At 42.2% G+C, this 22,130-nt stretch overlaps 1 protein-coding gene across 1 annotated transcript in view; it reads left to right on the forward strand.

Moving 5' to 3' along the window:
- Positions 1-20,799, forward strand: part of SV2B (synaptic vesicle glycoprotein 2B) — an 87,282-nt gene extending 66,483 nt beyond the window's left edge. The window contains exons 9-12 of the mRNA XM_022598935.3: positions 6,496-6,629; positions 9,951-10,151; positions 14,195-14,354; positions 17,636-20,799. Of these exons, the coding sequence (XP_022454643.2) occupies positions 6,496-6,629; positions 9,951-10,151; positions 14,195-14,354; positions 17,636-17,819 (679 nt within the window). The 3' untranslated portion in view covers positions 17,820-20,799. The remainder of the gene's footprint in view (positions 1-6,495; positions 6,630-9,950; positions 10,152-14,194; positions 14,355-17,635) is intronic.
- The last annotated feature ends 1,331 nt before the right edge of the window (positions 20,800-22,130 follow it).

The following is a 22,130-nucleotide window of genomic DNA, read 5'->3' on the forward strand; positions in this document are numbered from 1 at the left end:
TGCGTTGGCATTGCCAAGGAAGAAATGTTGCCCTTCTTTATTAGAACGCTTTGGAAATGTTGAAAACTAAGGGACATTATGGAGGGCTAGATGTCACCCATGATATGTTGTTATTCCCTGCAGAGACAAATTCACTAAAAGAGACCTTATCTATGAAGTTTCCAATGTTCAGTGATACTCTATTGTGGTGTTAGTAATAATAACGATGGTAATGACACTTCTGTGTGCCAGGTGCTTCCTTAAGTGCCTTTCAGAGATTATCTCGTTTAATCATCACAAAAACTCCAGGAGGCAAGAAATGTGCTTTCTCTTTTACAGGTTGGGAAACAAGCTTAGAGAGGTTGAGTTGCTTGCCCAAATCACACAGCTAATGTAAATAGATTAGAAATATCTCTCACCAATTCATGCATTCGGACTCCAACCTATGACCTTGACAACTACAAATACCGTCTCACTGGGAAACTCTGCATTCCCACAAAGGCCCTGTTTTACATGGTGCTTTCTGCATTAAAAAGTTAATTGCAATGCCAGAGCTGTTATGATTTTTAAAAGTAGGTTTTGGAGTTCTAAGACTTAGCTACACAGAAAATGGGAACTTCTGCTCCACTCTGTCCTTTTAAAAGATCCCAGCCTCCCAAAGCTTAAGGCTTGAGGAAGGCGGTGGCCTCATCTGTGGAACCAGGACCCCAGGGAACAATAGAGTTATTGTTAAGGGTCTGCAAATGCATAACCAGGCCAATGATTGTCTGGGAGTGGATGTAAATATTCTGCACACACAGGTGTTCTACCATGTTTCTGTGTTTCAAATGCATACAAATGTTTTTGTGTGATTATTAAAGTATAAATTCCTTCAGAAGTTGCAGTGAATTCATTTTAATTTGTCATATATATGTAATTCAGTTTTTTAACCAGGGGATACCACTGTCACTTGAAGCTCATAATTTTTACCCCAGCAATTTATTTGAATAAAAATGGTGTTTTTCTCCTTGGAAAAAGATTAGGAACTTTTGAAACTAATCTGAGGAATTGAACCTGGTTTCTTTTCTTGAGTTATGCTGCCATCTGCTGGTCATAAACTAGAAAACATGCCACCTTTGGAAACCTTGAGCCTCTTTGGAGAGTTAAATTCTTTAAGTTCTTTAGCTTGGATGGGGCATTGTCCCCATTCGTAGCAGTATTCCCCCTTAGACTTTATCCACACTTTGCTGATTAAAAATTTAAATAAAATTATTTACTTTATTGACTATCACACATGGGGGAAGATTACTTTTAGCAGGGAGAGCAGAGAGAAAGAAAGCAAATGCGTATCTAGAAGAGAGAAGGTTGATTTCACACATCACAATGAAATGCTACCCACACTGTTAAAAGCATTTTTTAGTGGGGCATCAGTAGGAATTTAACTCATCTGCAGTGGGTGTGTTTCAGGACAGTAAATCTCTGCGAAGCTGGCAAGGGTGGGAAATGTGTTAAATGTACCTTTTGGCTTCAGGTCTGAGGAAGTAGCCAAGGCTTGAGGGACTTGGGTTCCAAGCCTTGATGGGTCAGTAAACAGCTGAGCCACCTCTGACCGACCTGTTTAAGCCTCTGATTCCACATCTGAAAGTCATAATATTGATGTGTAATGTCCATCAGGCTTCAGAGTTAATAAAATATCTCAGCAAAATTTTGTAATTTAATCTAGGTCCGGCATAGGTCTTATAGAGCCTCTTCCTGAATATTTTACAACTAATTGGCTACTGAAAATGGGATTGCTGTTCCTCCATCAGACATTTACCCAGGTTATTGCAGATCAATAGAAATCCTGTTGATTTGGGGATGTTTGTTTTGTCTCTAACCGAGCTCTTTTATTAGTTCTAATAGTTTCCCCTTGTTATTGTTATACCAGCCTATCACCTGCCCATAACAATTGTTTTGTCTCCTTTCTTTTCCTTTTTATTCCATCATGAAATATATCAAATACATGGAGAATAGAGAATAACACCAACAACCCTATTCAGAGGACCTAGCTTTGTAAAACCATAAACGATGCTACATTGACTTCAGATTTTAATATAGATTAAACATCACTCACTCAGTTGCCCTTCTTGATGCTCTTCTTCTTCCTCCTGAGGAGTGATGATCACCACGGTCATAAATTTGGTGTTTTACATTCATGTGTGTTTTTATACTTTTCCAATATATTTATGTATCAGTAAACATTGTACAGCATTCTTTTGTGTGCTTTAAAGTTTAGGTAAATATCATACTAGGTTATAGATGTGAATGTGTAATTCTCATACTATAAATGTTTCAACTAGTTTTGTTACTTTTAGGCTATTTACTTCTTTTAACTATTTTTAATTGAGGTGTAGTTGATGTACAATATTGTGCTGATTATGACATCCGGTTTGGTGATGGATAGAAGCCATGCTAATGGGTATCCTGACTTCAGTGGGGGCATTTGGGGTGTCTTCCTTTTAAGTATGACATTTGCTGTATGTTTTTGATTGGCCTCCTTTATAAAGTTAAGGAAATTCTTTTTTGTTTTAAGTATGCTGAGAGTTTTTATCATGAAAGTGTATTGAATCTGTCAAACGTTTTTCTGCATCTATTATGATAATCATATTGTTTTCTCCTTGGACCTATTAATATGATATATTAAAATAATATTTTTTTCAGTATTCAACCATACTTGATTCCTGGGATATAGCTTAATCATTCAGTGTGATCTTTTTTTTTTTTTAATAAATTTATTTATTTATTTATTTATTTACGTTTGGGTGTGTTGGGTCTTCGTTTCTGTGCAAGGGCTTTCTCTAGTTGCAGCGAGCGGGGGGCCACCCTTCATCGCGGTGCGCGGGCCTCTCACTGTCGCGGTTTCTCTTGTTGTGGAGCACAGGCTCCAGACGCGCAGGCTCAGTAGTTGTGGCTCACGGGCCTAGTCGCTCCGCGGCATGTGGGATCTTTCCAAACCAGGGCTCGAACCCGTGTCCCCTGCATTGGCAGGCAGATTCTCAAGCACTGCGCCACCAGGGAAGCCCCCAGTGTGAATTTTTTAAAATGGCAGTCAATACATTGACAAATTTGATTTACTAATTTTGTGTTTGTTTGTTCAGATGTTTATAGCAGTTTTATTCATAAGTGCCAAAACTTGGAGGCAACGTACATGTCCTTTATTTTTTACAAAAAACTTGTGCAAATATTTCAAATTGGGTTTCAACTTATTATTTTGTTAAGACTATTTTTAGAACAGTTTAGGTTCACAGCAAAATTGAGAGGAAGACACAGAGATTTCCCATATACCCTCTACCAGAACTACCATATTATCCAGTGATGATCCAAGATGTCCTTGAGTAGGTGAATGGATAAATAAACTGTGGTACATACTGACCATGGAGTATTATTCAGGGCCAAAGAAGTAAGCTATGAAGTCATAAAAAGACATTGAGGAACCTGAAATGCACATTCTTAAGTGAAAGAAGCCCCTCTAAAAAAGGCTACCTCTGTATAATTTCAACTATATGACATTCTGGAAAAGGCAAAACTATGAAGATCAGTGGCTGTCAGAGGTTAGGGGAGAGGGATGGATAAATAAGCAGAGCATAGAGGATTTTTAGGGCAGTGAAAATAGTCTGCATGAGACCATGACGATGGATACATCTCATCATACGTTTGCTAAAACCCATAGAACTAAGGTGCTATTTAGGATTTTTGCATCTACGTGAGATTGGTGTATATTTCCCTTATACTGTTCTTTTTTTTTTTTTTGCGGTACGCGGGCCTCTCACTGTTGTGGCCTCTCCCGTTGCGGAGCACAGGCTCCGGACGCGCAGGCTCAGCGGCCATGGCTCATAGGCCCAGCTGCTCCGCGGCATGTGGGATCCTCCCGGACCGGGGCATGAACCCATGTCCCCTGCATCGGCAGGCGGACTCTCAACCATTGTGCCACCAGGGAAACCCCCTTATACTGTTCTTATTCAACTCTGGTATCAATCTTATATTCTGAGGCACAAGAACATATGTCCTTAGAGAGTCTGTTTGGTTGACATTAGCACCAGTATTTCCCAGCCTATAAATCTGCTTCTCCATGAAATAATATTTCAACTGTTTGGAGATATAAGATGGCCATGTCCTAAGTCCACTCTTTTATTTCTTTCGCCAATAGCTTCTGCTTCCTTAAAGGAAAAGTTCCACAAGATACTTTTGTTAACTTTTCTTTCAGCCTTTGAAATCTCCTGAATGAAGAATCTCGGACCAGTTTAGTATATAAATTAGAGATTGGAGGAGATGATTTATGTAAAAGACTCATAAAATATGCCTTGGCCCTTTCTCCTTTTATCTCTTCTTTTATGATTTTGGCTTTTTATAACTTACTTGGAGATACATTTTAAGGTCTGTCTGTGTCAGACCTATTATGATTTATGGCTCTGCTTTCTCACCCACTTTTGGTAGAACATTAAAATACCACCGAAGGCCACATCACCAGCCTATCACTGTATTAAAGAGAAGGATATATTAAGAAGGGCAAAGACCTGAGACAGTCTCCAGGAATAGCTTTCCTGAATAAATACATTCAGCATACAAATTACATTAATTTTGACATCAGAGCCATCTTCCTGTAACAAAGCCTTACTGATTAGGTTTTCCATGGAAATATGAATTGTCCAGTGATAACTTTTGGAGGCTGCTGTTTAAAAGTCTGCAGCAAATTTAACCGTAAGAAAAATTGTTGAAAACACTTTGGCTTCCTAGATCAGTGACTCTCACATTTTCTAAAGTATAATAATCTGGCATCTTCCTCTGGTGATCTTAGTTCAAGAGGTCCAGGATGGAATGTAGAAAACTGTATCTTTCACAATAACCTCCCGTTTTATTCTGATGCAAGGGGTCTGGGGACTTCTCTTTGAGAAGCACTGACCCAGGCTTTCTTATTGGGTGGGAGGTCTTTTGGCAGAAGCTAATGAGAGGTGGCTCTAGGTTAGCATTCTCAGCAGAACACAGCAGAGCATAAAGGGCAAGGGGCACTGCGCACTGCATGTGGTCATGGATTGAATGATCTGGTGGCTGTGAAGAGGAACAATGACCCTCAGCACCCTGTGCTACCTTTGTCACTGTGATTCCCACTGACTTGTAGTTGCCTGTTTGCTTATTTTTTTCCCATTAGATTTGAGGGCAGGGACCATGTCTTTCTTCTCTGTACTCGTAACACCTAAAGCTGTGTAAGTATTTGCTGAAGACTGAATATCTAAATAAATGAATAGACAGATGAATGAACGGGTTGTAATTCTTCATAAATGAAGCCATAGCCAAAGGTTTCTTGCTTAAAAGTTTAACCAAGCTTGGTAAATATAACCAATAGGGGATGATGTTAATGTATGTCAGTATATGTTTTTAAATGTAATATTGTTCTTTTCTTTTAAGTTTATGTAGGAGTTGGAGTCTTGCAGCAGCTCCTAAATGTGGCTGCACCTCATAATCATCTAGGGGTTTTTACCTCTTACTGACTGTTTTATTTTTAAGTAAAAAAGTATTATGTACACTTGATATAAAGAAAAAATTACGTTTGTCTCATGCCCAACCCCCATTGTACCTCCTCAGGGCCAACCACATCTGCCAGTGTCTTGCATCACTCTCCAGGTATATGCTATGCATTTACAGGCATATGTGCCATATCCTTTCTTACATGAATGGTCACATGCAATAAACACCATAGTGTATTTAATTTTTTCAGTTAACAATATATCTTGAAGATGGTTCCGTATTAAGACATATAGATCTACCTAATAATTATAATGGCTATGTGGTATTCCACTGTATGGTATCTATCTCTCTATCTCTCTATCTATCCATCTATCATCTATCTATCTGTTGTCTATCTATCTAGTAATTCATTGCTGTTATCAGCAATGTTGCAATGAAGATCAGTGAATGTGTCTCTTTGAATGCATGAGCAAGTATGTGTATGATGAATTTTTAGAGGTGGTATTCCTAGGTCAAAGGGATTGTACATTTTAAATTTTGCAAAACTGCTCTCCAAAGAGGCTGCACCAATTATGTTCTACCAACAATGTGGATGAAAGTGCCCATTTCCCCACTTTTTTTGGTTCAACAAAGATTCTGAGGCCCTCACACATCTACTGCCTTTAAACCTTCTAAGACCATCTGAGGGGTATTCATGTTTTTAAAACTCCTATAGTAAGATGTTATTAACATTTTCATTTCACACTGTTTCACATTTCTGTGATTCTGATGTAGGAGGTCCATGAACCTGCATATGGGAACCACAGGCTGTGTACCTGGACTAGACATCAGCTTCCACTGTCCTGAGGCCCCTCCCCATTTATAAACACACAGTGAAGAAATGGGGAACTAGTCTGGGTTGAAAATAACGTTCCAGCACCTTTGGGCTTGCAGTTCTCCTTTTTTCTGCCTTTCTGTGTTTTCCATCTGAGTCTCAAGTCTCCTTTTTTTTTTTTTTCCTGGGTGAATCATTCAGGGGCTAATTTTTTCCCACAGGTTCACAAAGATGTACTTTAAACATGTACTCTTTGAGGACACTTTATTTGACGAGTGCTATTTTGAAGACGTTACATCGACTGATACCTATTTCAAAAACTGTACCATTGAATCGACCATCTTTTATAACACAGGTAAGGGCACGAACAGGGTGGGCTTGTTGTCTAGAATCAAACTGCTCAGTTATAAGCTTTAGGAGTAGTAAAGTATTCACAGATATTCATGCTGAGTCTTCATGTGGAGAAATGGGTTCCAGCCCCACATTGGGGCTTCTTTGTACAACAAAGAATTTTGTACAGCCTTTACCAAGGCATTTAGTTTATCTGTGTCTCAGTTTGATCACATGTAAAATGGAAATAAAAGTACTGGACAAGTGTTCTGATCTCAACGAGACTGATGCTATATGCTAAGGATCTTTGGTAGGAACAAAGTATGACCCATATTTAAAAAAAAAGAAAAAGACAGCATTCCAGGAGGGCTGCATTTTATACCTGGAGTGCATTCTTGAAGACCTAGCATAATTTGAAACAAAATTCAAGACATATGTTCTCACAATAATAAATGAAAAGGGAAAACTGCATCTTTTCAAGCTTCGTGCGTGAAATGAGATAAGAATATTTTAAAATTACACCATTTCAGATTTCCATGATTAAAAAAAAAATCACAAAATTCCACCACTCTCTCACTCCTCATTATTTTTACTGCTCTCATTATAAATTAATACCAAGTGGAGTTGGGTTATAAGGAAACTAATTGAGTTTTACCAGGGGCTTCACCAATATTGCCTCAAGTAAGAAATGTACTATCATTCCCATCTTACAACTAAGGAAACAGGGGCTTAAGCAACTTGTCCAAGGCCACAGCTAGCAAGTTGGAGGAACTTTGATTCATCTCTTAATTTGTTTAGCTCTGAAGTCTGTGAGCTTTCCACTGAGATACTTGCATTATGTCCAGATCAATGCTTTCTCCCTGGCATTGGCACCAAGGCACAGTTTATGCAAGAACATCTTTTTCCTCCATGATATCAGCCTCAAAAGGTTCAATATCTGGTCTCTAAATATCCCTTGGTCTTTAAATAGTCAATTATGGGATTTATCTTCCTAATTTATGTTTATCCTGAACTTAAAAAAATATCAGTGAGTTCTATACATTTACTCTTTGGCATATCTTTTATTTTCTCTTTCAAGAGAAAATTATTGCCTCTTTGCTTGAACACTCTTTTTATTTTATTTGAGTAAAATTGCTTTACAATGTTGTGTTAGTTTCTACTGTACAATGAAGTGAATCAGCTATATGCATACCTATATCCACTCCCTCTTGGACCTCCCTCCCCAACTTCCCCCCCATCTAGGTCATCACAGAGCACTGAGGTGAGCTCCCTGTGCTATACAGCAGGTTCCCACTAGCTATCTATTTTACATATGGTAGCGTATTTATGTCAAACCCAACCTCCCAATTTGTCCCACCCTCCCCTTCCCCCCTGTGTCCACATGTATGTCCTCTACATCTAGGTCTCTATTCCTGCCCTACAAATAAGTTCATCTGTACCATTTTTTTAGATTCCACATATGTGCGTTAACATACGATATTTGTTTTTCTCTCTATGGCTTACTTCGCTCTGTATGAGTCTCTAGAACCATCCACGTCTCAACAAATGACCCAATTTCGTTCCTTTTTATGGCTGACTAATATTCCATTGTATATATGTGCCACATCTTCTTTATCCATTCATCTGTCGACGGACACTTAGGCTGCTTCCATGTCCTGGCTATTGTAAATAGAGCTGCAATGAACATTTTGGTACATGACTCTTTTTGAATTTTGGTTTTCTCAGGGTATATGCCCAGTAGTGGGATTGCTGGGTCATATGGTAGTTCTATTTTTAGTTTTTTAAGGAACCTCCATACTGTTCTCCATAGTGGCTGTATCAGTTTTCATTCCCACCAACAGTGCAAGAGGGTTCCCTTTTCTCCACACCCTCTCCAGCATTTGCTGTTTGTAGATTTTTTGATGATGGCCATTCTGACTGGTGTGAGGTGATACCTCATTGTGGTTTTGATTTGCATTTCTCTCATGATTAGTGATGTTGAGCATCCTTTCGTGTGTTTGTTGGCAATCTGTATATCTTCTTTGGAGAAATGTCTATTGAGGTCTTTTGCAAACACATTGCAGTCATGAAATGTCAGAGCTGGGAAGCAGTGGAGATCATCAGGTGTTTTCCTCTAACTTCGTAGGTAGAAGCTCAGGGAGGTTAAAGTGGGTCAGCCACAGAGCCAGTTCCCAAACCTAGGTTTCCTGAGAGCCTATATAGTGACCTTTTTGCTAGAATAGCTGATGTTAGAAGGTATCAGAAAACATGGAACTGGTTCCGAAGCAAATGGTTATTCTTATTTTTTAAGACATTATTTTTTTAGAGAAGTTTTAGGTTCACAACAAAATTGGAAGAAAGATACAGGGATTTCCATATGCTGCCTGCTCCCATGCCATAGCCTCCTCCATTATCCTCATCCCCCACCAGGGCGGTACATGTGTTATAATTAATGAACCTAGGCATCATCATCACCCAAACTAGCTTTCTGTAGCTGCTGCGAGTGGAGGCTAGTCTTCGTTGAGGTGCACAAGCTTCTCACTGCGGTGGCTTCTCTTTGTTGTGGAGCACAGGCTCTAGGCACGTGGGCTTCAGTAATTGTGGCACGTGGGCTCAGTAGTTGTGGCTCACAGCCTCTAGAACACAGGCTCAGTAGGTGTGGCGCACGGGCTTAGTTGCTCCGTGACATGTGGGATCTTCCCGGACCAGGGCTCGAACCCATTTCCCCTGCCTTGGCAGGCGGATTCTTAACCACTGCGCCACCAGGGAAGCCCTAATGTTTATTCTTGCTGTTGTACATTCTATGGGCTTGGACACATGGATAAGAGTCATCATCATAATATCATACAGAGTGTTTTTACTGCCCTAAAAATCCACTGTACTCTACTTAGTCATCTCTTTCCCTCCTCCACAACCAAGGAGCAAATGGTTTTTATTCTGAAGCATGTTCAGGTTTCTGCATGGGCTTTGGAGTGATTGGCTCAATCTGGATCCGATTCTCTGGTCATTTCCCTCGTATACACTGGGTAGCCTCAGAGGAGTAGCCCAGGTACGGTGGCCCCCAATGTCATCTTGTTGCTACAAACAGAACTATTATCTGGCTTGAAAGATGCTGTACTTAAACGTGTCCCTCAGTGAATGTTCATTTCCCCTTGCTTATAGGAGCTTGAACAGGTCGTTACATTTTTAAAGGTTTCCCACTTCATCCATACCTGGCCACGCATCACCTGGATTTTGAGACTGTCTGATTGCCAGGGGGTGGTGCCACCTGCCCAAGGAAGGGGCATAACTTTATCCCTGTTTCTGCCCCAAATCTCCCCAGCCTCCCTCCATTTCATGTGAACCAAACGTTTCCTTCTCTCCGCAGACCTCTACCAGCATAAGTTCATCAACTGTCATTTTATCAACGTCACCTTTCTGGAGCAGAAGGAGGGCTGCCACATGGACTTAGAGCAAGATAACGACTTCTTGATTTACCTCGTCAGCTTCCTTGGCAGTCTGTCTGTCTTGCCTGGGAACATCATATCTGCCCTTCTCATGGATAGAGTCGGAAGGCTCAAGATGATTGGTGAGTTGTTAGGGACGCCGCATCCGTGCTCTAGTGGGCTAAGGCACTGGCTTAAAGTGTATGAAAGCAGTGGAGCTTTTCTTAAAGAAATCTCACACAGGAAACCACACAGGTAAGATGGAATCTGCTGGTGTAGAACCAAGGAGGCACATCTGCAAAACCCCAGGGCCCCGTGGAGGTCTGGTCCGTGCCAGGGACACATCTTCATTTCCTGACTCAGCAATTCTGTGACAGTTACTTATGTTATTAGCACTTCAATAGGATATTAAATACATCCACTGTACCACTCTGTAAAATGCTCTTAAATGAGCCTTGGTTTCATTTGATGATTTAAAATAAATCCTATTACTTATGATTATTTAATAGTGATAACATTTGGGGCTTTGGAGTTGGATAGGCTCATGTTGGAATCCTATCACCTAAAGGCTGTTTGACTGGACACGTTCCTTTACGTCTCTGGGCCTTATCTTATAGATGAGGAGACCTATAATGAGCTGGTAGGGGTTTGTGAAGATTGAGCATAATGTACCCAAAGCATCTCATAGTGCTTGGTGCATTGCAGGTTCTCATGTCTGCCTTGCTTCATTCAGCAGTTTGTTACTGAAACACATGCCAGGCATAGTGAACAAGAAACAAAATATACACACCCAGGGCCAGGGAAATTGTACACCCATTAGAATATGAGTCAAGGCCAAGAAAGGGGAAGCAGACCATAGGCTAATAAACATGCCATGAGTTCTGCCCCAGGGATATAGCTGATCAGTAAAAATCAATTCCAAGATCCTAGCAGCAAAGCTCAAAGGAAACAAGATAAATCACATGATCATTTTGTCAATAAGTAGTAGCATGAATATTTAGAATGGTGAGCCCAAGACATGCCTGTGATTTCTGCTTTTTAATCTTGTGGTGAGGACAGTCATCTCTCAGGCATGGCAGATTGAGCTGTGTCCCCTGTTAGCGGCGATGCCCTGGTTAGACCTGAAACCTGATGACGGAAGATGGTGGCTTATTAACTTCTGTGACACTCGTGCCCAGCACGGTGCCTGCCACTGAGTTGCCACTTAGTAATGCTGTGGGACTGACCTGAGCCAGCGAAGATGACCTCTTTCCTAGATGAGTTGGAAGCACAATGGTTAAAATAATACCTCTGTTTGCTCCAGTGAGACAAAGACTGTGAGAGTAGATGTGTGACACTTCTGCCATTCTGTCACTGGCCCTTTTTTTAAAAATTTATTTTGGAAATATTAATATGTAATGAGCTAGACAAATAGTGTGTTTGGAGCAGTCTCTCCAACCTGTCTAATCAACGTAGAGAAGAAAAGCAGGTGACCGAACCCAAACATTTTTACTTGGCACTTGAACTAAATCACTTGGAGCAGCTCTGACAAGCCTATTTTTATGGGAAAAAAACACAACAATTTTGGAGGAGAAAAGAGCAATCTTCATACCAGAAAGTAAATTTCTGTCTCTGGTCTTTTAAGTCCCAGGGTTGAACAGTGAATTCTGTGGTCAGGTCCTGGAGTAGCTGAGGAAGTTCTTGGGAGGTGAGGGTCGATGAAGGGTGGGGTGGGTGCATCTGTGAAGAAGAATGGATGGCCCCCCTCGACCAGGGACAGAGGGAGGGCGGGGCGCAGGGAGCAGGCAGGGCAGGGAGAGAGTGGACAGCCTCTTCTTCACTGTTGAAGCCCTTCTTGTCATCATGAATGTATCCCAGATAAAAATTGATTTCTCTAATGCTAAATAGAGCCATACCCCCCAAACTGGATATCTGGAACTAATATTTATTGTTCTTTATATCTTGCTTTTTTATTAATGCCTGTATTTTGTTTCCGAGCCAGATGGTTTAAAGCTCGGACAGTGCCCCCTTTGTATCTTTAGTAAAAGGTCTGGCATACAGTGCATCAGCTGCGATATTCTCAGGGCCCAGTAAATACTAGGTGCTCAATAAATGTCACGATGGGGTGTGGGTGACCTGTTTTGAAACTGCCTCTCCCCTGACCCTTAGACAAATCCCCTATCGAGTCTGCTGGAGAATCATTTATCCTGCTTTCTCTGCTGCTGTGCCCTTTCCTGGGCAGAAGTCGTGCCTTGTTAACAGCAGAGAAGAAAGTTTTGCCGATGAGCCTGCTACTCTTCATTTCTTCATTCAATAAACATTAATTTATGCAGCATAATTCTCCGCCAGGCTGTATGGTTGGCAATGGAAATACAGCAATAATTGACACAGACAGCATCCTTGTGCTTAAGGGAAAAATGATCTATTGGGAGAGACAGATGTAAACTAGAAATTTCATTTAACTAACTCTTAGGAAGTGCTTATTATAGGTCAGGTTTTTTTCCAAGCGTTTTGTAAATATTAGCATATTTAACCCTCACCATAGCCCTGTGATGGGGAAAGTGAAACAGCCCAGGGAGGTTGTGACCTCACTCAAGGTCACACAGGGGGAGCTGGGATTTGACCTCAGGCCTTTCCATCACAAGGGGAATAAGAACTAATGATGAGAGTGGAAGAACTGGGCACCAGAGGGACCTATAGCGGGAAGACCTAACATAGTTGAGGGGTCAGTTCCCTATCACTGAATTTATTTGATGATAATATTTTGTATTCAACAAACATTGTACGCCAAGCCCCATGGCTGGCCACTTTGAGGGATGCATGCATGTCGATGATACAGTTCTCAGGGCACTTGTGGTCCACTAGATGCCAGTCTCCTCCCATTCTAGTTCTCTTCTTGCTGTTGGAAAGAGGCTACCAGGCTACCCAGTCACAGCCCTAGCCCTTCTCAGAATCAACAGACATAAAGCAGACAGTTACCATTCCCCAGCTCTTCAGCAGGGTTTGGCACCAGTCTCGGCAGCTCCAGGTCTGAGGGTGAGATTCCAGGTGGAGGCCCCCCAGGAGGCACTTGTGGGTGAGGCCAGACCAGCCTTCTGGTTTCTTGGCAACCTGAAGACCTCCCTCCTCCAGGGTTCTGATGCCTGGGTGGGACTCTTGCCCTGTTTTCTAGCTGGTTGTTTGGGACCTGCTTCCTTCCTTCCTTTCTGCTAACTAGTCCCACTGCATTTCCAGACATCCTCTTGTTCTGTGCCCTGCACTCACTCCAGGTTTCCCAAGCTCTTCTGGGCTGGACGTATTGGATTTCAGTAGGATTTGACATAGCCTTCTTTCAGTGGGATCTCTTATCATTAGCTGTATCACCCAGGGTCCTGGTGGGAAAAGGAATTTACCCCAGAGAGTTCTAGGGAAGAGACTGTATGATGGGGCAGGTTTTAGAGGTGTGGGCAGGGTTATGGGAACAAATGAGGCAGATGAGACACCCGGATACTAGCAAAAGTGAGCAGCAGGCTCTTCCTCCAGGGCTGCAGGGACAAAGGGAGAAAACAGCAGTAACTGAGCCCAGGGAGAGCTGAAACCAAGGAGCAGGCAGTGTCCGGGAGGAACTGTCGTCCTGGGGGGAAGCAGCCTTTGCCAATAAAGGGCTTATAAAGCAGGATGGGAATTAGGAAGAAGTATGCCAAGCCCTTTCTCCTCACAACTGACAAGGAACCCCCAGGTATGCAGTCCATGGGGGTTAGCTTCCCGGGGCACAGAGCAGAGCTGAGAAGGGCAGCTCAGATATCTGGGGTGGAGATGGGCATACATGAAAATAAGCAGCATGGCCCTTGATCAGGTGTTCTTCTGTTGCCCGTTTGCAGCTGTGTTCTCAGTGGAATGTGAGCTCCATGAGAGTAGAGTCTTTTGATACTGATGTATCTCGGGCACCTTAGAACAATGTCTGGAGCATAATAAATTCTCTACTAATACCCACACCCTCTGCCTTGTTCTCAGTTATTCTGGGCTGGACAGCACCATGGGGTGAGGTTTTCGAAATCCTTCCTGGAGGCTAATTCTGGTGATATGACCCACATAGAAGTCTCTAATCCCATGGCTGGGGTACCATGTATGGGGTCCACATCTTTCTTTGTGTAGAGATGAATCTGTTTTTTCAGGTGTCGTCTGCCACGGGCCTCATGTTTCTTTCTGCCCTGATCTCCCTCTGCAGGTGGCTCCATGCTCATCTCGGCTGTCTGCTGCTTCTTCCTATTTTTTGGCAACAGTGAATCGGCGATGATTGGCTGGCAGTGCCTGTTCTGTGGGACAAGCATTGCTGCCTGGAATGCTCTGGATGTGATCACGGTGGAGCTGTATCCCACCAACCAGAGGTCAGTTCCTCTCTGGGCTTCCCTCTGGGACTTTCTTGGACTTCTTTGGCCAGAAGTCTATCTGCCCCAAGATCCTCCACCATCTTGGGCTTCTTCTTCTTTTTTTTTTTTTTTCCATTTTTTTAACTAAACATTTTATTTTGGAATAATTTTAAGTTTACAGAAAGGTTCAAAAGATAGTACAGAACGTTTCTGCATACACTTCACCTAGCTTCCCCTAATATTAGCATCTTACATAACTATGGTACATTTGTCAAAACTAAGAGATTAACATTGGTACATTATTAGACTCTGACTTTATTTGGTTTTCACCAGTTCTTCCACTAATGTCCTTTTTTTTCTGTTTCAGGATCCAACCCAATATACCACATTGCATTTAGGGTGTTTTTTGTTTTGTTTTTTTTAACATCTTTATTGGAGTATAATTGCTTTACAATGGAGTGTTAGTTTCTGCTTTATAACAAAGTGAATCAGTTATACATACACATATGTTCCCATATCCCCTCCCTCTTGCATCGCCCTCCCATCCTCCTTATCCCACCCCTCTAGGTGGTCGCAAAGCACCGAGCTGATCTCCCTGTGCTATGCGGCTGCATCCCACTAGCTATCTGTTTTACACTTGGTAGTGTATATGTGTCCATGCCACTCTCTCACTTCATCCCAGCTTACCCTTCCCCATCCCCGTGTCCTCAAGTCCATTCTCTACATCTGTGTCTTTATTCCTGTCTTGCCCCTAGGTGCATCAGAACCTTTTTTTTTTTAGATTCCATATATATGTGTTAGCATATGGTATTTGTTTTTCTCTTTCTGACTTCACTCTGTATGACAGACTCTAGGTCCATCCACCTCACTACAAATAACTCAATTTCGTTTCTTTTTATGGCTGAGGAATATTCCATTGTATATATGTGCCACATCTTTATGCATTCATCTGTCGATGGACACTTAGGTTGCTTCCATGTCCTGGCTATTGTAAATAGAGCTGCAATGAACATTTTGGTACATGACTCTTTTTGAATTATGGTTTTCTCAGGGTATATGCCCAGTAGTGGGATTGCTGGGTCATATGGTAGTTCTGTTTTTAGTTTCTTAAGGAACCTCCATACTGTTCTCCATAGTGGCTGTACCAATTTACATTCCCACCAACAGTGCAAGAGTAATCCCTTTTCTCCACACCCTCTCCAGCAGTTATTGTTTGTAGATTTTTTGATGATGGCCACATCTTGGTCTTCTTGGTGTTCCATGGACCAAATGTCTTTTAGATTGTTGCGTTTCTCCTGCCTGGGGGCTGGCATAGGCCGGGAGTGGGAAGGCTAAGGCTTGATAGGGTGGGGTGGATGGCAAGATGCAAAGGATAAGGGCAAACCTTGTCCCGGAGAGAAGAACTAGGACTAAACCATATGTATCGTGCAATCCAAAGGGAGGTGAGAACAGGCCTGCCAATGGGAAATGAAGTGAAAAGGTGCAGAACTAGACAAACAAAGGGTGGGGCAGAAATAAAGGTGGGTATGAGGCATGATGGTCTAGGGCATTTGTGGAGAATGGGGCAGGGATGCCCAGGGTTTCCTTTTATTTTGTGCATGCCCTATGGGAAGAGGCCTGGTTTAAAGGCATAGGGTCAAGGCCATTGCTTAAAAGTTATTTCTCCTCTTGGAGGAGGAATTTTCAGGACAGCAGATAAGTGGCTCTTTGGCCAGAAAGGAATGTGAAGTGGTGTGGAAGGCAGGTAAATGCAATTCTGCATCAAATCTTAATGATCTTCCCAAGATTGATGACAGAGGTATTGGGATAGAGGTAGCTATGGAAAAGCACAGAATAGTGAATTTGGAGCCTTTTCTGTGAATCAAAGAACTTCTAAGTTTTACAAGAAATAAGAGGAGGAAAAGTTATCATTAGTTCAATGGTATGTGATTTTAAATCCAGGAAACCTAAGAGAATTAAAGCGACTACCAGAAACAATAAAATAATTTGGTAAGGTGGTCAATAATAAAACTAATTTAATAATTTATAGATTTTAAAATATATCAAAAAATTAAAATCCATCTAATAATAGAAGAAATCATAAAATATATAGGAATCAATTTGATGAGAAAGGTGAAACACTTATGTGAAGAAAACCATAAAGCTTTACTGAGAGATATAAAAGAAGACTCAACTGTATGTCAAGATATATCTTACTGAACTCTACGAAAGTTTAATCTTACAAAAATGTCAAGTATTCTTTAGTTTTTAAAGAGTCCATTCAAAACTCCATGAGATTTTTCCACACTCTGGGAACTTGAAAAAATGAGTCTAAAGTTTATTTGGAAAAATACACATGTGAAAATATCTAAGAAAATTCAGAAAACAAAAGGATGGGGATTGGGGCTGGTGAAAATGGATAAAGGTATAGTGTAGTATAGTTACAGAAAAAATGTAAAAAGAATTTAAAGTACAAAAATATAGCCATATTCTTCATAAACTAGTGGTGTGAAATAGAGATATTTTGCTTAATCTAAGGAGGACTAGTGCTGGGAATATTGTCTCTGTATATAGATGGAGTCAGAAAAGGATTGATGGTTAACAGTAGCTATCACTGGGAAGTGTGATTAATAACAATTAAGATTAGCTTCTGCCATGGGTGACACAGACCCCAAATAACTGCACACTTAGGAAGATAGGCACTAAAGGCTCTTTTTATCTTCTTCTTCCTCTTTCATGGCCTCAACTATGGTCCAAGATGAGACCATTTATACTCCAGGAAGCAGGATGGGAGGAAAAAAGATAAAAGAAGAGAGCAAAAGGACCACTCTTGACATCTCTTAAGGGAGTTTCTCAGGAGCTGCTGGGAGTACTTACATCCCGTTGGCCTAAACTTAGTCACATGGCCAGACTCAGAAACAAGGGAATCTGGGAAATGTAGTCTTACATTTGGAGAAATGCTATTTAGGGAGAACTAGCAGTCTCTGCCACAAGAGGGTCGAAGTGTTATTAATAGGGAACACTTACACTTTCTGCTTCATCCTTCTTCATTCTTTCAAGTTGGGGAAGGAGATACTCCAAAATGTTAATAATGGTGATTACTTTCAGTGGTGAAGTTATATATTCTTGCATCTTTATGTTATTCTGTACTTCCAAATTTCTAAAGTAAGAATGTGTTACTTTTACATTTAGGAAGAAAAATTCCCTCCCACACCTTCACCATACTTCTTTAACAAGGGAAAGAAAGAACCCAGTCCCACATATCTAAGGAGGTCTAGTTTGCATCTCCCAGAATGATTTACTTTCTTCTTCTTTTACAGGGCAACAGCCTTTGGCATCCTCAATGGATTATGCAAATTTGGTGCCATCTTGGGAAACACCATCTTTGCTTCTTTTGTTGGGATCACCAAAGTGGTCCCCATCCTTCTGGCTGCTACTTCTCTCGTTGGGGGTGGCCTGATTGCTCTACGACTGCCAGAGACTCGAGAACAGGTCCTGATGTGAACAACCTACGGGGAAAGGAAATGTTGGAAGAACCTCGTCCAGGAACCTTAACTGCACCTACACTTCCTGTCCATCACTGTCCAGAGGACACCTGGATAGCACAGGAAGAGAAGTTGAATTTGTGACCCCTAGTCTAGCACCCATTTCAGCTGTCTATATGTTTGTAACTCAGGTGACTGATTTGAGGGTGTCCTGAGCTGTCCTCCCTTAGAGTCCCAGAACTATGTGCTTGGCTAATGGCATCCCCAGCCCAGGGCGAGGGAGGAGGGATCATGCCCTCCAAACTAAGTAAGGAGTATTTCCACAAGTGAGGTGCAAGGACTTTTTTCATTCATTTCAAAATGAATTTGAGAAACACTCAATGTCCTCCATAAAGTTCCCTGGAGCCCGAGGACCTGACAAATTGACCTGGCAGGGAAGTTGAGTCATCATATGAATACTGAAGTACAGGATACATATATTTTTGCATTTAAAGTATTACTTATCATAGTTTCCATTTGAAAATTGGCACAATAGCATTGAAGATACTCTGATATAGAAAACCAAATATGTGAGCAATATCTGTAGAAATCTACTTTACCCCCTCGAAGGGTCCTAAGTTTTCCATGATGATTAGGTGGTGAACTTAAGGATAACATTTATTCCTATTTTGATCTCGTCAAAGAAACTTAATGGGATAGCTTTCTGTAAACTAACTTTGTACATAACTGTCTTTGGGATCATTTGCAGAAATGATATCTGCACATATTTGCCAGCATTTAGCCATATTTTGAGAGGACTTGGTGTTTGAGTTTCCAGAAAATTGGGGCTGATGGAATGAAGTGCAAGCACGACTTCTTACAGCCGTTTAACTTGCTGTCGAGAGGATGCACTTAGCAAACTCACGTTGTACAGTTCCTTTCATCCAGGCGCTTTTCTTCATGTGGGGGGAGGAGTTACTTTCCTTTCTTACACAGATCACTGGTGAAACGCAAGCTCACCATCTTCCATCCTGGCATTTGACGTTGCTGCTCACCCAGAAGAAACACGGGAAGTCTTCCGTGACCTCTGGCACCCTCTTTGTAGGCGAGAATAAAACACGGTGGACCACGTGGGGGATTGAGGGAGGGATGGGGAAGTGTAGCCACAGATCTTCAAAGTGTAAATTTAGCAGTAAAACACAATCCGTATTTGTTATAATGGTCAGGTCCAATGAAAAATCTACCTGATATGTCTCGGTTCAGGGTTTTTGAAGCAGTCATTGACATGCGAGTTAGGGAGTGTAGTGGATGTCACATATGTTTACCTTCAGTGTTCCAGGAGAACACTTTCCTCAGATCCAGTTTGAAACACGAATGGGGGTAGGGGTGGGGGTGGGGTGAGGAACCCAGGACAAACTGTTTGGCAAAGGTCAGTAATAGACTGAAGTCTTGACTCCATAGAAAAAGAACAATGTTTCACCCATCAGAACTGTCCTGCATGGAAGGGACAGTGAGCTGTAAAACCCTTGCCACCAGAGGTGAACTTGCTGAGGCCAGGTGAACACCAGTCACCAAGAACTAGTTCTTTGAATTGATTTGCGATGCTCTCAATTCTGTAAAGTGCCACACTTTCTCTACCAGAAACCTCAAAAATTTAAAGAAAATGATGGCTGCATTGAGTGTATTTTCTGTTTTGGAGAAACACCAAGTCCCATGATAACTTCAGGCCATCTTTTGGTTATTCTCTGGAGTAGAAGAAGGTAGACAGGAGGAAAGAGTATATTCTATAACACATTTATACCCTGGATTTGAGATCAATTTTAATGGTTAAAAGGTTTTCTCTGCTTCTCATGTTCCCCACCTATTTACTGGCCGTTTTTTTTTTTTTTCTGTGCAGGGAAGGAAGACATATCAACTCTGATTTGACATCCTGATTCCCCCAAATATATAAATATACCATTGTGTGTTAGTGTTTCTCTCAGTGTTTTACAGGAGTTACCTAACATCAGTGCTACATCAGTAATGAGAGAGCCAATGTAATATAGCTGTAATATACTTGCTTGTGATACAAAATACACTGGCTAGGTTCATAAAACAGAATTGTGTAAACTGGGATTACCACATCCCTTATAACATTATTCTTCAATGGGATAATACAATTCGATGAGCCGTTACTGCTTAAGAAGTTTACAAGGCAGTGAGGGTCTGCATTTCTAGTTATGATGGATCTTGCAAATCTAAAACCTGATTAATTTTTGAGCATTGGAATGGCTGCAACGATTTGGGGTAAACTCCATTTGATTCCTAAGTTCTAACTTCTGCATTATCTTTATGGCTCCTTTATACCAACAACCTAACCAACCAAGGGCAATTCGCATCCCATCAATCATTCAGGCCTTTGTAAAGGTACAGCCATGCTCGCAGCCTTTTCCCACGAAGGATTGTCTGGCAGTGGGACCTGGCCACTTCTTAAATGCTGTCACTCTTGCTGAGATAAATGCTTCTTTAAAAATAGTCTCTGTGACAGGTCATTGGGGGATAATGTACAGCATTCCTGGCCAGGCGCTTCTTTTTCATTTCATGTTCTACCCTGAGAAATTCCCTATGGCATCCGTGGAGAATTAAAGGGATGAGGCTCTCCCTCATTGAGTAAATCTGTTTGCAGTTCATGATGTATTTTATGATGCCCAGTTTGGGAGTAGTTACTTTTAATGGTCTCAGCTGTATTGTGTCATCCCTTGATGCTGATTTTTTGATCTTTTGTTTTACTGGAAATAAATAGTGAAAGGGGTGTGCCTATTTGTGACGTTTATAGCACACAACCCAGAGGTCATGTAATAAATAGCCCCGTTCCCAGGGTTCCCTGGCACCTTGTATTAGTTCATTAAAAATAATAATAAAAATAATTGTAAGCAAACCTTAAAGAACTGAGACTAGAGATTATTTCCAGACGCTACAGTCTATTCTGTATTCTTAGATTGATTGGATCAGCTGGGAGGAATGCTGACAATCATTTCCTTCAACTTCCTTATTTTGCATAGGGGGACCTTGAGAGGTTCAATGATGTGACCAAGGTGACATGTAGTTCTTAGAGTGAGTTACAAGTCCTACGATGATGCTGTCCGTCTAGTTCTGGACTAATCTCTCAGTCACTGATATGTTACTACAAGGTCTCCCATAGTCTTTGAGGAAAGGGAAAATGTGACCAACACTTACCTGTGACCATTCATTGAAAGCTCACATGATTGGTTTACATAGAGTAAGTTGAAGGTCCAGTATAAACACGAAAGGATTAGTATGTATGCATCCATTCAGTCAGCCATTCATTTGTTTATTCAACAAACCCTGATGGGAGGAAGATGGTGGAAGAGTAAGATGCGGAGATCACCTTCCTCCCCACAGATACACCAAAAATACATCTACACGTGGAACAACTCCTACAGAACACCTACTGAACACTGGCAGAAGACCTCAGACCTCCCAAAAAGCAAGAAACTCCCCACGTACCTGGGTAGGGCAAAAGAAAAAAGAATAAACAGAGACAAAAGAATAGGGATGGGACCTGCACCAGTGGGAGGGAGCCGTGAAGGAGGAAAGGTTTCCACACACTAGGAAGCCCCTTTGCGGGCGGAGACAGTGGGTGGCGGAGGGGGGAGCTTCGGAACCGCGGAGGAGAGCACAGCAACAGGGGTGCAGAGGGCAAAGCGGAGAGATTCCCGCACAGAGGATCGGTGCCGACCGGCACTCACCAGCCCGAGAGGCTTGTCTGCTCACATGCCAGGGCGGGCGGGGCTGAGAGGTGAGTCTCGGGCTTCAGGCGGGGCGCAGGGAGAGGACTGGGGTTGGCGGCGTGAACACAGCCTGCAGGGGATTAGTGCACCAAGGCTAGCCGGGAGGGAGTCCGGGAAAAGGCCTGGAGCTGCCGAAGAGGCAAGAGACTTTTTCTTCCCTCTTTGTTTCCTGGTGCGCGAGGAGAGGGGATTAAGAGCGCTGCTTAAATGAGCTCCAGAGACTGGAGTGAGCCGCAGCTAAAAGCGCGGACCCCAGAGACGGGTAAGAGACGCTAAGGCCGCTGCTGCCCCCACCAAGAAGCCTGTGTGCGAGCACAGGTCACTATCCACACACCCCCTTCCGAGGAGCCTGTGCAACCTGCCACTGCCAGGGTCCCGTGATCCAGGGACAACTTCCCTGGGAGAACGCAAGGCGCGCCTCAGGCTGGTGCAACGTCACGCCGGCCTCTAGACGCCGCAGGCCCGCCCGGCATCCGCACCCCTCCCCCCGGCCTGAGTGAGCCAGAGCCCCCAAATCAGCTGCTCCTTTAACCCCGTCCTGTCTGAGCGAAGAACAGACG

Source organism: Delphinapterus leucas, chromosome 2, assembly GCF_059928025.1.
Source record: "Delphinapterus leucas isolate spDelLeu-1000000601 "Yukka" chromosome 2, BTC_Dleu_Yukka2, whole genome shotgun sequence".
Lineage (NCBI taxonomy): Eukaryota > Metazoa > Chordata > Mammalia > Artiodactyla > Monodontidae > Delphinapterus > Delphinapterus leucas.